Here is a 16,122-nt window from a genome sequence, read left to right as displayed (position 1 = left end):
GGTCAAAGCACACAAGCCAGCACCTCACAAGCCACACCGTCCAGTTACCAGGGACAGTATAGAGGAGGTTTTCGGGGACAATATAGAGGAGGGCAATTCCCTAGAAATAGAGGAAGATTTCAAAGCCCCAAAGCCCCTACTACTAAACAGTGACTCACAGGTCACTCACCCCCTCCACACAACACCAGTGGGGGGAAGAATAGGTCATTATTACAATGCATGGGAGGAAATCACTACAGACACTTGGGTTCTAGCAATTATCCAACATGGTTATTGCATAGAATTTCTACAATTCCCTCCAAACATACCACCAAAAGAACAAAATTTAACAACACACCATTCCAATCTCCTGGAGATAGAAGTGCAGGCACTATTGCAAAATAATGCAATCGAATTAGTGCCAAACACACAAATAAACACAGGAGTTTACTCACTGTACTTTCTGATACCAAAGAAGGACAAAACACTGAGACCAATCCTAGACCTCAGAGTAGTGAACACTTTCATCAAATCAGACCACTTCCACATGGTCACACTACAAGAAGTATTGCCATTGCTAAAACTGCACGACTACATGGCAACTTTAGACCTCAAGGATGCTTATTTCCATATACCAATACACCCATCGCACAGGAAATACCTAAGGTTTGTATTCAAAGGAATACATTACCAATTCAAGGTACTGCCTTTCGGATTAACAACCGCACCAAGAGTCTTTACCAAATGTCTAGCGGTAGTCGCAGCACACATAAGAAGGCAGCAAATACATGTGTTCCCATATCTAGACGACTGGCTAATCAAGGCCCATTCGTTAATAGAGTGCTCAAATCACACAAATCATATCATACAAACCCTCTTCAAACTAGGGTTCACCGTCAATTTCACAAAATCCAAAATTCTGCCACGCAAGGTACAACAATACCTGGGAGCCATAATAGACACATCAAAAGGAGTAGCCACTCCAAGTCCACAAAGAATTCAAAATTTCAACACCATCATACAACGCATGTATCCAACACAAAAGATACAGGCAAAGATGGTATTACAACTCCTGGGCATGATGTCATCATGCATAGCCATTGTCCCAAACGCAAGACTGCACATGAGGCCCTTACAACAATGCCTAGCATCACAGTGGTCTCAAGCACAGGGTCACCTTCTAGATCTGGTGTTAATAGACCGCCAAACTTACCTCTCGCTTCTGTGGTGGAACAACATAAATTTAAACAAGGGGCGGCCTTTCCAAGACCCAGTGCCACAATACGTAATAACAACAGATGCTTCCATGACAGGGTGGGGAGCACACCTCGATCAACACAGCATACAAGGACAATGGAACGTACATCAAACAAAACTGCATATCAATCACCTAGAACTTCTAGCAGTTTTTCAAGCACTAAAAGCTTTCCAACCAATAATAGTTCACAAATACATTCTCGTCAAAACAGACAACATGACAACAATGTATTATCTAAACAAGCAGGGGGGGACGCACTCCACGCAGTTAAGCCTGCTAGCACAAAAAATTTGGCATTGGGCAATTCACAACCAAATTCGCCTAATTGCACAGTTTATACCAGGGATACAAAATCAACTCGCAGACAATCTCTCTCGAGATCACCAACAGGTCCACGAATGGGAAATTCACCCCCAAATTCTGAACACTTATTTCAAACTCTGGGGAACACCTCAGATAGACTTGTTTGCGACAAGGGAGAACGCAAAATGCCAAAACTTCGCATCCAGATACCCACACAAACAATCCCAAGGCAATGCCCTATGGATGAACTGGTCAGGGATATTTGCTTACGCTTTTCCTCCTCTCCCTCTCCTTCCTTACCTGGTAAACAAACTCAGTCAAAGCAAACTCAAACTCATATTGATAGCACCAACTTGGGCAAGGCAACCCTGGTACACAACGCTGCTAGACCTATCAGTGGTACCCTGCATCAAATTGCCCAACAGGCCAGATCTGTTGACACAGCACAACCAAAAGATCAGACACCCAGATCCAGCATCGCTGAATCTAGCAATCTGGCTCCTGAAATCCTAGAATTCGGGCACTTACAACTTACCCAAGAATGTATGGAAGTCATAAAACAAGCAAGAAGGCCATCCACCAGGCACTGCTATGCAAGTAAATGGAAGAGGTTTGTTTGCTACTGCCATATTAATCAAATACAACCATTACACACAACTCCAGAACATGTAGTGGGTTACTTGCTTCACTTACAAAAATCTAACCTAGCTTTCTCTTCCATTAAGATTCACCTTGCAGCAATATCTGCATACCTGCAGACTACCTATTCAACTTCCCTATATAAAATACCAGTCATTAAAGCATTCATGGAAGGCCTTAGGAGAATTATACCACCAAGAACACTACCTGTTCCTTCATGGAACCTAAATGTTGTCCTAACTAGACTTATGGGTCCACCTTTTGAACCCATGCACTCCTGCGACATACAGTTCCTAACCTGGAAGGTGGCATTTCTCATCGCCATTACTTCCCTGAGAAGAGTAAGCGAGATTCAGGCGTTTACTATACAGGAACCTTTTATACAACTACACAAAAATAAAGTCGTCCTAAGGACCAATCCTAAATTTTTGCCAAAGGTTATTTCACCGTTCCATCTAAATCAAACAGTGGAACTTCCAGTGTTCTTTCCACAACCAGATACCGTAGCTGAAAGGGCACTACATACATTAGATGTCAAAAGAGCATTGATGTATTACATTGACAGAACAAAAAACATCAGAAAGACTAAACAACTCTTTATTGCATTTCAAAAACCTCATGCAGGAAACCCAATTTCAAAACAAGGTATAGCCAGATGGATAGTTAAATGCATCCAAATCTGCTACCTTAAAGCTAAACGACAGCTGCCCATTACACCAAGGGCACACTCAACCAGAAAGAAAGGTGCTACCATGGCCTTTCTAGGAAACATCCCAATGCAAGAAATATGTAAGGCAGCCACATGGTCTACGCCTCACACATTCACCAAGCACTACTGTGTAGACGTGTTATCCGCACAACAAGCCACAGTAGGTCAAGCCGTATTAAGGACATTATTTCAGACTACTTCCACTCCTACAGGCTGATCCACCGCTTTTGGGGAAATAACTGCTTACTAGTCTATGCAGAACATGCGTATCTACAGCGACAGATGCCATCGAACTGAAAATGTCACTTACCCAGTGTACATCTGTTCGTGGCATCAGTCGCAGTAGATTCGCATGTGCCCACCCGCCTCCCCGGGAGCCTGTAGCAGTTTGGAAGTTACCTTCAATTATTTATATATGTATCATCTCAACCTTAAATAGGTGCATACTTAGTCACTCCATTGCATGGGCACTATTACTACAATTCAACTCCTACCTCACTCTCTGCGGGGAAAAACAATCGAAGATGGAGTCGACGCCCATGCGCAATGGAGACAAAAGGAGGAGTCACTCGGTCCCGTGACTCGAAAGACTTCTTCGAAGAAAAACAACTTGTAACACTCCGGCCCAACACCAGATGGCGAGCTATTGCAGAACATGCGAATCTACTGCGACTGATGCCACGAACAGATGTACACTGGGTAAGTGACATTTTCATTTCTCGTCCACCAGCTTGCCTCTTAGAGCAGTGTATGCTAGTTGCTGCTTGGGACACAATTCCCATGCAGTCCGAGATTCAGTGGCTCAGGTCCTCCCAGGTGTTCCTGGAGACCTCTGCCCTGTACTCGCCCAGGCTATATAAGATGGTTGTGACCCGCCAAAGTTCACAATTCATTGTGGCTTGGACACAAACAATTTAATCAGATGGGCCATTGACACTGATGTCGCCATTTGGTGCCAGGCTTGTCTGTGGTCAACCGTTTTTTCAGGCAACTTACATTCATTGCACATGGACATGCCTTTCGACACAACTCGTCTGTTTGCAGAAGCCAGATTCTACTGTCAAGCGTCTTAAGGAAAGTAGGGCCATGGCACGCTCCCTGGGTTTATCTGCTTCACCTTGCCAATCGCATCAGACCTACTACTCCTTTCGTTGCTTCAGCAGAGGTGCTCCATTCTGTCAGCCAATCCAGACTCAACAACATGCTCATCAGTTTTACAGTCGAGGCCATAGTGCCAACAGCACCCTTGGCCAAGGTCATTGGGCTGCTATGCAGCCCCACCTGACAAACCCCTTTGGTGTGCCCATATTGGAGCACAGCCACTGTGAGGGAGGCAGGATATATATATATATATATATATATATATATATATATATATATATATATATATATATATATTATGAGAGAGATATATATATATATAGAGAGATATATATATATATAGAGAGATATATATATATATATAGAGATATATATATATATATATAGAGAGATATATATATAGAGAGAGATATATATATATATATATATATATAGAGATATAGATAGATAGATACACACACCCACACCTCTGCTAGGATTGATACATCCTCGTAGCCCAGCACACCAGGTGGCATTTGCAGTGAGATCTGAAGTGTCAGTGGGCCTAACATCAAGGGAACCTCTCCAACTACATTCAGATTTCAGAGGAGACTGAAAAAGATCTCCAATGGTGGCTGCTTGACTACGATTGAGTCAGCAGCAGACCCCTCTTCCTTCATCACCCAAGCTGAAAAGTGGTGGCTGTTGCATTGCTTCTGGGTTTGGGTGGCCGTCTGGAAGAGGTGGAGATCAGAGATCCTGGCTCCATATCAGCCTTCTGGAGATGAGGACCATCCTTTTGGCTTTGAAAGACTTTCTTAATCAAGGAGAGGCTGATACAAGTGCTCATGGATGACAACACCACCATGGGGTACAGCAACAAATACGATGGGGTGGAGTCACAGACCCTGTGCCTGGAGGCCCTATGCCTATGGAAATGGCTGGACCATCAGTGATATTTTTTTCAGTCAGAATTGTTGAATGCCAGGGTGGATGAACTCAGAGGTCTGCACCTAATGGATCATGAATGGCAGTTACATCTGAAGGTGGGGGGAAGGTTTCTTCTGCAATTGAGGAAAACCTTGGTTTGATCTTTTCGCCACAATTGAGGATGTACATTGTCAGCACTTCAGTGCGATGGACTGAGAAAGATGTCTCTTGCTCAGAGACGTGTTCCACCTTGAGTGGAATTCTGCAGTCCTGTATGTGTTTCCACTGATACAACTCCTGCCCGAGTTCCCAAGAACATCAGGACCAACGGGGTCCAAGTCACTGTTGACCTTCCTTCAAAGGTAGTTGATGTCGTCTTGGCAGCCAGGTGTCCTGAAAGTGGTCCTTGCATTTCTGATGTGCTCTCCCTTTGAGCTGTTCAACAGCTGTTCCATGCACTTCTCACCCTCAAGACAGTCTCACTTGTTGCCATAACATCAACTTGGAGTCTGAATGAGCTTCAAGCTCTTTGTGTTCATCTGTCGTCCACTACCTTCTTCCCAGACAAAATCTGTTTTTGTGGATACAGGTATCCTCTTGCCTAAGATTGTGACATTGTTCGACGTTGATCAAAACGTCACTTTGCTGGCATTCTATGCTCCACCTTACTCCTCTAAGGAAGAGGAGAAGATACTCCATTGCTTGGATCCCAAAATAATACTGAGCTACTACATAGATTGTACCAATGAACATTGAGTAGATGATCAGCTCTTTGTGGGGTTCTCTGGAGCAAGGAAAGGCAAGGCTGTGAAGAAGAAAACCATCTCCAACTAATCTTGCTCTGCATTAACACTTGCTAGGCATTGGCTAGGCAGCAGTCTCCGGAAGCATTGCCTCCTCATTCTACCATGGCCAAAGCCGCTAGCACACGGAGTTCCTGTCCTGGATATCAGCCAGGCGGCTATGAGGGCGTCCCTCTATACGATCATGAAGCACTGTTGTCTGGATAGCCGGGTTCACTGAGATGGGCATTTTGCCTACTTGGTCCTACAAAACATTCTGGTTTAACTCAATCCATAGTCCATCTTAAACTAGGTTCTTCTTCAGTATATATTCAGAAGGTTAGGAGTCTATGGGTAGAAGTATCTACCAGAAGAACAAATTATTGATCTTTGGTAATGCTCTTTGTGGTAGAGACTTTATCCAGGGGAGCAAATTGTGGCTAGATAGTCTCTACCAGAAAGAGCATTAGCAAAGGTCAGTAACGTGTTCTTTTTGCACCGAATTTGTATGTGAACCGGGACTGGGCTGCATGGAAAATTTGGGTCCCCTCCGGAAAGTCACTCATTTGTTTCCTAACTGATACGTCGGTGATTTTGCCAAAGAGAGATAGCACAGTAGAGTAGACCTCATCATACGGTCCAGAGAAGGCTTTTTTTATGAGAGGAGTATCGTTTTCTTTCTATGAGAAGGGTACAATCCACGATCGAAGGGAGGAGTTAGGCAAGTCAGTAAGCACTGGGACAGTGGCACTGGTTACTTGTTTTAAATTTGCTGGAGTGGGTTTTAAACTTTTACCTGTCCCAAACTGGGCAATAACTTAATCTTATTCTGGAAAAAGTGGGGTATTTTATTTCACAGCTCTTTTGATGGCACAGTGGGATTTATTGCTGCTGGTGTGTGAGCCAACTCTTAGACATTACAAAACCCTTTCTTATAGGATTTTATTTTCTTGAGTTGGTAATTCGATTAGGCAAATTACTTAACTTTTTTGGACCATTGTTTTTGCAGAGCAGAAGTTGAGTTTGATGAAGTTGCCTAGTTTATTTTTTTATTGTCAAAAAAAGGAGCAATCACATCAATAGCTATCTTGACAATAAAATGAAATGCTTGATTTAATTCATTACTATACAGGGACACCTATCTATACATGTGGGTAGACTGCCCTAAAACATCATGAGATTAATTCATCACAGTTATCAAGGAACCAGATTGCGTAAATTTACAGCAGTCCACATAAATGTAGTGAATAACAGAACCACATTCACCTATTCTCCCCAATTCAGCAAAACACGATTGTATATGAATTCACTCATTGCCATAAATCAGCATCTCACTACATAGATAGCCAAGCGAGAAAAAAAGGTATTGTGAAATAAATTCATCACTTCTAGCCAGATGTTGCATCTCACACATCATAACCCTTAGCATGAGTTCAGAGGGTAGAAAAGCAGACTACTCAATTTCACTGGCTAAAAATCAACATTACACCGCAGACGTGACCTGGAGCACACTGCCCTTGACATACCACTCTGTCAGCAATTAGATCATTCACCAGTAGACAACAAAGTGGAGCTGATGTAATCTTCATCGCTTGTCTGCAAAAGTGTAGCAGTATGCGTCTAGACCTGTCGATATCACCACATATATCTTCCATCCTACACTCGCAAAGCCAGTCAAACATAGGGCGTTCCAACCCCACAACAGCCAGTTATTCATCCCCAGACTGACTTTCTTTTATCCAAATTGTCATTGGTGACCGGATTAGTGTCCCTCGGTTTCTTGCTCCCCTTCCCTTACAATTATACAGAACATTATCTAAATTATACATGCTCGACATGCGTGAGTACCACGGCTGCATAGTCAGTGGGTCAACGCTGTCATTATAAGGAGACTTGCTGCAGCTGTAGAGACAAAAATAAAGTACAGCTGCCCCAGGTTGCCTGAAAAATGCTGATCAATGTGGACTAACATCAGGGGTTTGCTAATATGAATCTCCTCTGTAAACAGCTTCTTCCAAAAAGCCTTAATCCCTTCTTTAAATGCCTGCAGCTTCCCACATTTGCAAAACGGCCACCTTGTCAGGGGGAGCCTCCCCACAACAGGGGCACCTATCATCCATTCTCTTATCCCAGGTAAACAATTTGGCAGGTGTATAATACAAATTAAATATAGTTTTATAGTGTTGGGTTCTGAGGATAGCGGCAAGGAACTCCTTAATTTCCAACCTGTGTTGAGGCCTGTAAATCTACGCCTGTATATCCAGCCTCTCCTCCCATGTACAGCCTTCAACTCAAGGTCCTCGGGTGCCGTGTCATTCAAGATGGCATAAATCTGGCCAATCTTATTTCCCGGGTGAGGAATTGTATCCGAAAGAGAAATTGTTTCAACTGATAGACATTCTTTCCCTAGCTTATTCAAAAAATATGTAACCGCAAGTATTTCAAGAAGGTCTTAGCCTCTAGCCCGACCTCCTGCTGCAAATCACTAAATGAGGAGAGTTGTCCCTGAAAAAACAGGTCTCTCAGCCTACCGAACACAGCTTGCTCCCACAACCTGCATACCCAGTCATGGAAATACTGAGGGGAAAATGAGGGAGTGCCCCAGAGGATGTATCTGTTATACTTTTTAATTCCCACCTTTCCCTTAACCTTGTTCCAGATCTTCAGGGGGGCACAGATGATCTTGAACCTTACCTTCTTATATTAGGTAGGCTTGATACATCTTAGCAAAAAGAGGAAGCAAGGGAATAATCCTGCCTAGACCTCTAAGCTAAATAAGAACCCCCATGTGCTGCTGTAATGACGCCCAGTAATGAAATATAATATTAGGAACTGCCCAGCCCACCGGATCTCTTGAGAGAGACATATGCTTTAGGGACCATCGTGACCTTTTATATTGCCATAAAAAGTTAATACAAATTGCATTCATTTTTCTGAGCAGTGTCCCTTCTAATTCAAGATAGATGACTCTAAACAGATATAACACTTTAGGAAGCACTGTCGTTTTTAACACATTAAAACTAACAGCTAGGGTAAGGTGCAAACCATTGACCTGCCTCAAATCTTCGCTAACTTTCACTAGTAGAGGTTTAGCCCATAAATTAAGCCTACCTTAGGCTAGATCTTAACCCCTAAATAGGCGGCATTCTTCACTTTGCGATTATCTAACATGTCAATATTGCCAGTACAAACAATCTGGATTTTCTCTTTATTAAGTTGGTATCCAGAGACTGTCCCAAACATTCCTGCCAATCTTTCAACTTCTGCCAGCGCAATCCTATGGTCTTATATTAACGAGGCAATATTGTCAGCGTACGCTTGGACTTTTGTTTAATAGCTGTTGACCCTTACCGTTTGGATAACCTTGCTCCTTAATAATTGATTAACCAGAAGTTCAGTATAAAGTGCAAACAGGATTGGGGGGACAAGGACATCTCTGCATGGTCGCCCTAGTTATCGCAATCCTGCCGAATTCTGAGCCCTTAATCTGGAGTCGGCTGGCGGGTTAGGATAGAGTGCCTTTATCACCTTAATCATGCCTGGCCCAAACTCTTTACACCTGAGCACCTCCCATAGGTACCCCCATGACACTCTATCAAACACTTCTCTGTGTCGAGGAGGATCATAGTCACAGGGTTCCCAGATACCTTCCTATGTTGAATAAGGTAATAGCACGCCTGACATGTTCCGTTGTCCCTCTCCCAGGTATGAACCTGCGCTGCCAAGGTAAAACCATCCTGGCTATGACCCTCCCAATATGTATTGTGAATATCTTTGAATAGAGGTGGTGTCAGAATTAATCGAAGATATAGGCCTAAAGACCTAGGTTTATCTGCGGACCTCCCCTTTCTAAGGACCACAATATTGGTGTCCCCCAGGAGGTTGGTGGAATCACCTCTGATGCACCCTGAGAAGGGTTTCTAGCAGATCCTTAGCCTGTTCTGGAAAAAACACCTTTATAAAACTGGTGTTCTGTCGGGCCTGCAGCTTTGCCTGAAGCCAATTATTTCAGAGCACTAGCGACTTCCTCCATCATAATATCAATTTCTGGTATTTTAGCCTCATCTTATCAATGCCCCAGTCCACCTCTCATTGACGTATATGAAAGGCCAGCAATATACCCACATGCTCCCCATACTCATAACTTTGGTTATTATTTTGGAACCTTCTCAGCCACCTTCCTTGTGTGGTAACTATTATTCATAGCCTTAGCCACTGCTGTTTTTTGTTGCATTACTAAGCCATCAAACCCTGCCATGTGTTTCCCCTCCAACATGGCCAGTTCCTCGTAAAGCCCCTAATCTCCTCAGTCTGCTGTTTCATAATTTATGAAACAAAGCTAATCGCCTCCCCCCCCCCACCCCCCCCCCCCCCGACACCAGCTTTTGATGTGTCCCAAACCTCCCCTCCCAATGCAGTGTCCCTGTTAACTTCAAGGAAGTCCGTTAGCCATTTTCTCATATGGTTTATGTAATTAATATTCAATAGCAGTTTCCTATCAAAAAACCATGTGCCCTGGTGACTAAGGATTAAAGGGTTCTGTTCGGTGAAGATTTTAGGAAGTCTCCTGATACCAGCCTTCCCCACAGACCCAGAGGAAATCCGAAAGTAGTCCAACCTAACATATTTTTGGTGAGGGCAGGGAAAGTAGTCATACCCAATATCCAGGGCATTATCTATGTCCCATATATCACCCAACCCATGGGTACTCATTAAATAATGCATTTCTCTGTAAACCTGCGGGTTCTTTCCCTGATAGTTGAGCCCTTGCTATCTGCCAGCATCCAGGAGCAGGTTAAAATAACCACACACTATTAGCGGAGTGGGCCAAGAGGCAAACTCCACCAGTAGCTCATCCAAGACAGCAGCTTCATCTAAGTTGGACCCATAAACGGAGCAAATGGTAAATCGAGAGCCTGTGACCTGGCACTCCGCAATTGCCCATCTTCCAAGCTTATCCACCAACTTTCGTTCCCCTGCGCCAGTGCTACTTTTTGGCAATATTGCCACTCCCCTGGTGGAAGAGCTCTGGAATGTACAATCAACAAGTGTATAGCCCCGGACCTGCAATAGATCCTTTTCCCCACCAAGGGATATGTGGCTCCTGTTGGCAGATGCCATCTGGGCCCCAGGTTCTGAGTACCTCAGACACATTTTGCCTCTTAGATTTTTCATTTAAATCACAGACCTTGACAGAGCATATACAAATCCTACCAGCCTGCATTATGTCTGATTTAGCTGATCTAACTTCAGACCGACTCTCCTTGCCTTTACCTCCTCTGTTCCCCCCCCGTGATGCCCTCGCCCTCTCTCACCCTCAACCCACCTGTTGCCCTTCTTGCCACCCCTTTGTCCCCCGCCCCTCCCCATATGAAGCACACAGACCACACATAGGTGAACATGTGCTCTCTGTTCCGCAACTCAAGCCTGTTGCTCCCTTAAAACAATCACTCATGAAATGAAAAAAAAAAACACATGATTGCGCTACTGCACCACGCCGCCATTTGGGCCAAATATCTGGCCCCAAATCTTATCAAACAGATATGAGAAAAGAAAAACCAATCACTACGGTGGGTTTCCAAAAGCTCAAGCCCTTAAACATCTGGGCTCTTGCCATCAAAGAATTCTCTGGCCTTAGTTTGTGAACACCTGCGTTTTACTGTCCCAGACGACCTTGAGCTTGGCTGGATTAATCAAAAATGTCTTGGCCCCTTTTCCTGGAAAGGCCGGATCATTTGTCTAAGCCTCCTGCGCTCTCTCGGCAGTTATAGGGCAGAAGTCGAGTTTGATCGTTGGGCATCTGGCGTAGCATTCTCGAAAATGGCTCGTCTCAAGAAAAAGTTTCCCATGTAAACTAAAATTGACCTGGCTTTACCCGCGTCCTATTTTGTCTGCTTCATCATCAGTGGAATTCTGGGGTCAGGAGATCCAGAGAGCTCACAGAATTCCACTGCCTGGTTTATTGGGTCCCATTTGTCCTTCAAGGTCTTTCTAGTTCCTTGTACATCTGCTCAAACGAAGGGCGTCGCTGTACCCCGGGTGATGGCTTGCTTTGATTTGCTGTGACATGCTTGGCAGGGATTAGGCGGTCAAGAGACAGTGTAATCCTGTTATTAAACTTCAGAGTCCTGTGTTCACGGTCTCAGGGATCCAGCTCAGGGCTGAACTATACAAGAAGGGATCCCAATCTTCTATTTTTAACTTTAACCAGGCTCGGGTTAGTCTGTGTGACCTAGTACCTGTTTGTTACACAGTGCGAGCTTGACGGATTAAGAACAGAATTAAAATGTGATCAGTCAAGTTAAGTTGCATGATGCTGGTGAGGTCAAAAAGTAGAGGATGGCGAAAAATTAAATCAAGAATGTGCCCTGCTATATAATGTGTCGCTGGTGTTTAAAAATGACAAATTTAGGGCCATAAAATATTGCGCTCCAGGAGGCCTTCTTTCTCGTTCAGTCAGAGGGAAAGCAGCTGCCTCTGCTCTTCTGCAAGGGGTGCCATCCAAGCTGAGCAGCGCAAGATGGACCTCTCTTCATTATTTTGTTTAATATTACTGGTTGAAAGAAGAGCACACAGAGCAGTTCTTCGGAGCTTCGATGGAAACTGGGAACGCTGAAATCTTCTCCTTCACTTGCTTTCATAATGATTCTTATAAGGGGTGGGTGTGTGTGTGTGTGAGAGAAACTGGGAACGCTGAAGTCTTCTCCTTCACTTGCTTTCATAATGATTCTTATAAGGGGTGGGTGTGTGTGTGTGTGTGTGTGTGAGAGAGAAACTGGGAACGCTGAAGTCTTCTCCTTCACTTGCTTTCATAATGATTCTTATAAGGGGTGGGTGTGTGTGTGTGTGAGAGAAACTGGGAACGCTGAAGTCTTCTCCTTCACTTGCTTTCATAATGATTCTTATAAGGGGTGGGTGTGTGTGTGTGTGTGTGTGTGTGAGAGAGAAACTGGGAACGCTGAAGTCTTCTCCTTCACTTGCTTTCATAATTATTCTTATAAGGGGTGGGTGTGTGTGTGAAACTGGGAACGCTGAAGTCTTCTCCTTCACTTGCTTTCATAATGATTCTTATAAGGTGTGTGTGTGTGTGTGTGTGTGTGGTGCTTTCCTCTTTTTCTTTGTTCTTCCCATAGAGTTATTTGATAGAAATCTAGGACTACGTGACATGTTCGGGAGAAGCACACTTATGATTATATATTTTCTTGCTTTCATTTATGTAGATTACACTTCCTTAAAATGTGAATATTTTGTGTTCGCCGTTGTAGTGTGTTAATTATATCCAGTGTTCTTTCTTTTTGTAGATTCAGTGACTTGTTCTCTTTAGCTGAAGAGTATGAAGACTCAACAAAACCGCCAAAAAGTAGGAGGAAAGGCCCTATGACCAGCCCTCGAAGTCGTAAAAATGCTACACAGCCTGCAAATAATGACGACGACTCTGTCTCCAGCAGCGGCTCTGTAAGTCTGCGCGAGATCGCCGGTCTTTGAGCTTGCATATCAAGGTCAATGTGAGGCAGAGAAACAGGGACAGGCGCAATAGTGTACGCAGGTGCATAACACAGTTATCAAGTTAAAATACTGAATTTGTTTAGGACTTGAGATTTGTTAATATAGGCATAGTTTTGATATTTTGCAGTTTGGATGGAGGGCGGCTTCACCAGCACAAAGCAGTTGCAATGCCTGATTCAAGAATTGTAGAAGTTACTGTTCATATGAACTGAACACTGTCTGTGTTGCCTGGGTTAACGGCATATAAGATACTCAAGAAACTGTTGGATGAGAATAAGCTGCACTCGCTGTGTTACGTAGGTTCCTGATTCTAAAATGTACTGACTCCTGGACTGGACTGGACGGAGGTTCATTGGCAGGTTTGGGCGGACTTCTGATGCTGGAATTGTAGAAGTCCAAATGTGTTGCCAAAAAACATGACTAAACCATTGATGTATGTGGTTACCTTTGGATCAACCACGTGTAACCATGGTGAGTCTATGAACATTACTTTTAATCCTTGTTAAGGTGCAGTAAAGAGTAGTGTGCCTTTCTAAATGTAAATTTGTAGCAGTTACTTTCAGTCTCAGTTCGTGAGCAAATATGCCACACCAGTAGTCAAGTTGTTGCTTTGTTAAATTGGTGAACATTAGAGGAGTGGTTTATAATTCTAACCTTGAAGGAGTATGGTTCGTCTGGAAAGAAGTCTATTGGCAGTGGTATGTGGTTAATGATAAATATGACACGGACTGCTGGTTTGAGCCTTAGACTAGACCGAGCTGTGTGCGTTCTGTAATCATTGAGTTGCAGAGTTGGATTGCAATAGAACTTGAGTGTTATGCGCTCAAGTCATAAAGTGTCATTTAGAAAATGGATTAACCATGGATTATATTGAAGAAGGAGTATAATCAGGCAAAACTATGTGTTGGTGTGTTCCATTGCTTTAATGTGCAAATAGTTTCAATGTGATCAGAAGCCTAAATTCCAATTGGACTCTACAGTTCTCTGGCAATAGAGATTTCTGCTCACCACTTGTATTCAGTGCTTTTGTTTTCCTAGTATTCAGGATGTTTGATTATGGTGAAGCTTTAACATACTATGGAATCCACTAACCATAGCTGTCTTTTTTTAGGATGAAGAGGATGCGAAACCGAAACCCACAAAGCGGAAACGGAAGGGCTCTGCCGCAGTGGGCTCAGATAGCGACTGAGGGGCAGCAAGCCCTTTCTCTTCTGATACGCTCCACGCTTGCTGTCACAGGTGTGGCTGAATGAAGATCAGGAACCAGAGGGTCTGCAGTAGACGAAGCACGCGTCAACAGCCAAGGATGGGCGAGCGCGTGGGAAGAAGTGGCACCCTATAAGAGCTCTAGGTCATGGCGAGGATCCCGCCCTTCAGGATTTCAGTCTGCACTGTCGGCCTTTGGTTTCATCTTTCTAGATTCTTCCTCTTCTTTTTTTTTTTTTTTTTTTTTTTTTTTAAACACAGGTCTTTTGGTGAAAGATTTGACATATTGCTGTCCCCCAGAAACTTTGCGAGTGGTAACTGTCACTCTTTAACCAATATTTTGAACCTTTGGCATTTTCACTGGTGATGACGTGCCAGAGAATGAACTGCGCGTCTGACATTTATAAAAGCAAGTGAGAAAAATGCAGTATGACAAGCCAACTGCATCTTAAGACAGCGAAAACTTTATAGCAAAAAACTCTTATTTTCTTACTGGAAAATGTAAATAGTGTCTGACGGAGAGAATTGGATTTGAACTGTTTCAATAACAGGATTTTAAATAATGAAAATACATAAAATTAACAAAAATCCTACTGAAAATCACCAAGCGTCGTGAGTAAAATGGGGCTTGGGCCTTTCATTCCAGGCTGTAGATGGTGGATAGCATTGCCAGGTCTGCAATACTGAGCAAGAATTTGACGGTAGCTAGGGAAGTCAACAATGCTTGATTAGCAGCCCCCCCTCCCGCTTCCAGGCACTCCTAGAATCTGTTACACAAAATTATGTTCCTCACCTTCCCCTGTTGTGCACTGTCAGTGGCCCATTATTGAGTTACTCACCACACAGATCATAATCCCTTTCCAGTCTTGACTTTTCTGAACGTGAACCCTAATCTGCCTCTTTGTGTGACTGCACTTGATGGAATAGATTTTGTTCTGCACCCTAACTGGTGCACACTCCTTTGTATAGCAATCTTTGACTTGATCCTATGGTTCGTAGGTTTGCGAAGATCTTATGATTTCATTAAAACCCATATATGGTGGTGCTGCTGGTGACCATGTTTGAAAACAATGCCTGTATGTTTAGGAGGATTATATTGTCTATGTTTAAGACGATTGAATGTTTCACAAATGTAATTGAATGGAAATTCCTCCATAACAGGAACACACCCTTTGTTTTTCATTACATATGAATCGCCTTCATATAGAGAAAGGTATTTCTGACCTCCACACCTTCATGCCTGATCACCTGCACCTCTATATCTAGCTCTGATAGTGACATCCAAAGTCTGGTAGATCCTGTAATCCATAGTGAGCACATAGAAGGATTACTTTATTAAGCTGTGAGGCTAAGGAAGGAATTAAATGTTCATGCCATTTATTTAACTAGACTTGCTAAATGTAGGAAGTAAATACTAAATATGGAAAAAAGTGAAAAGGACAGTTACAAAACAGTTGCAAGGAGCCATGAAAAAATCTGTCTCTGTGCTTATCTATTTTTGGAAGTGTTGCACTAGAATCTAGCTTTCAATTCAGTGCACTTGCCATTGCTAGTCTCTCCATGCACAATCCCATATTCTAGCCAGAGTTATTCTATTTCTCCATCCCTCTCATGCTGTTCTTTAGCTTACCCCAAACCCTGGAATGCTTTCAACCTTCTTAGGCCAAACTGCCCCCAACTCACCAAAATGAAAATATTTGTTTAATTGCTGTTGCCTTTTTATGTTACAT

The 16,122-nt window shown here is 43.3% G+C and overlaps 1 protein-coding gene across 1 annotated transcript in view; it reads left to right on the top strand.

Annotated features, from left to right (window-relative positions):
* Positions 1 to 14,503, top strand: part of INTS3 (integrator complex subunit 3) — a 383,756-nt gene extending 369,253 nt beyond the window's left edge. The window contains exons 29-30 of the mRNA XM_069218194.1: positions 12,982 to 13,135; positions 14,298 to 14,503. Coding sequence (XP_069074295.1) covers positions 12,982 to 13,135; positions 14,298 to 14,375 — 232 coding nt within the window. The 3' untranslated portion in view covers positions 14,376 to 14,503. The remainder of the gene's footprint in view (positions 1 to 12,981; positions 13,136 to 14,297) is intronic.
* The last annotated feature ends 1,619 nt before the right edge of the window (positions 14,504 to 16,122 follow it).

The sequence above is a fragment of the Pleurodeles waltl genome, chromosome 12 (genome assembly GCF_031143425.1).
Source record: "Pleurodeles waltl isolate 20211129_DDA chromosome 12, aPleWal1.hap1.20221129, whole genome shotgun sequence".
In the NCBI taxonomy this organism is placed as follows: domain Eukaryota; kingdom Metazoa; phylum Chordata; class Amphibia; order Caudata; family Salamandridae; genus Pleurodeles; species Pleurodeles waltl.
The sequence above is the reverse complement of the archived record's forward strand: the minus strand, read 5'-3'. Positions and strand labels throughout refer to the sequence as shown.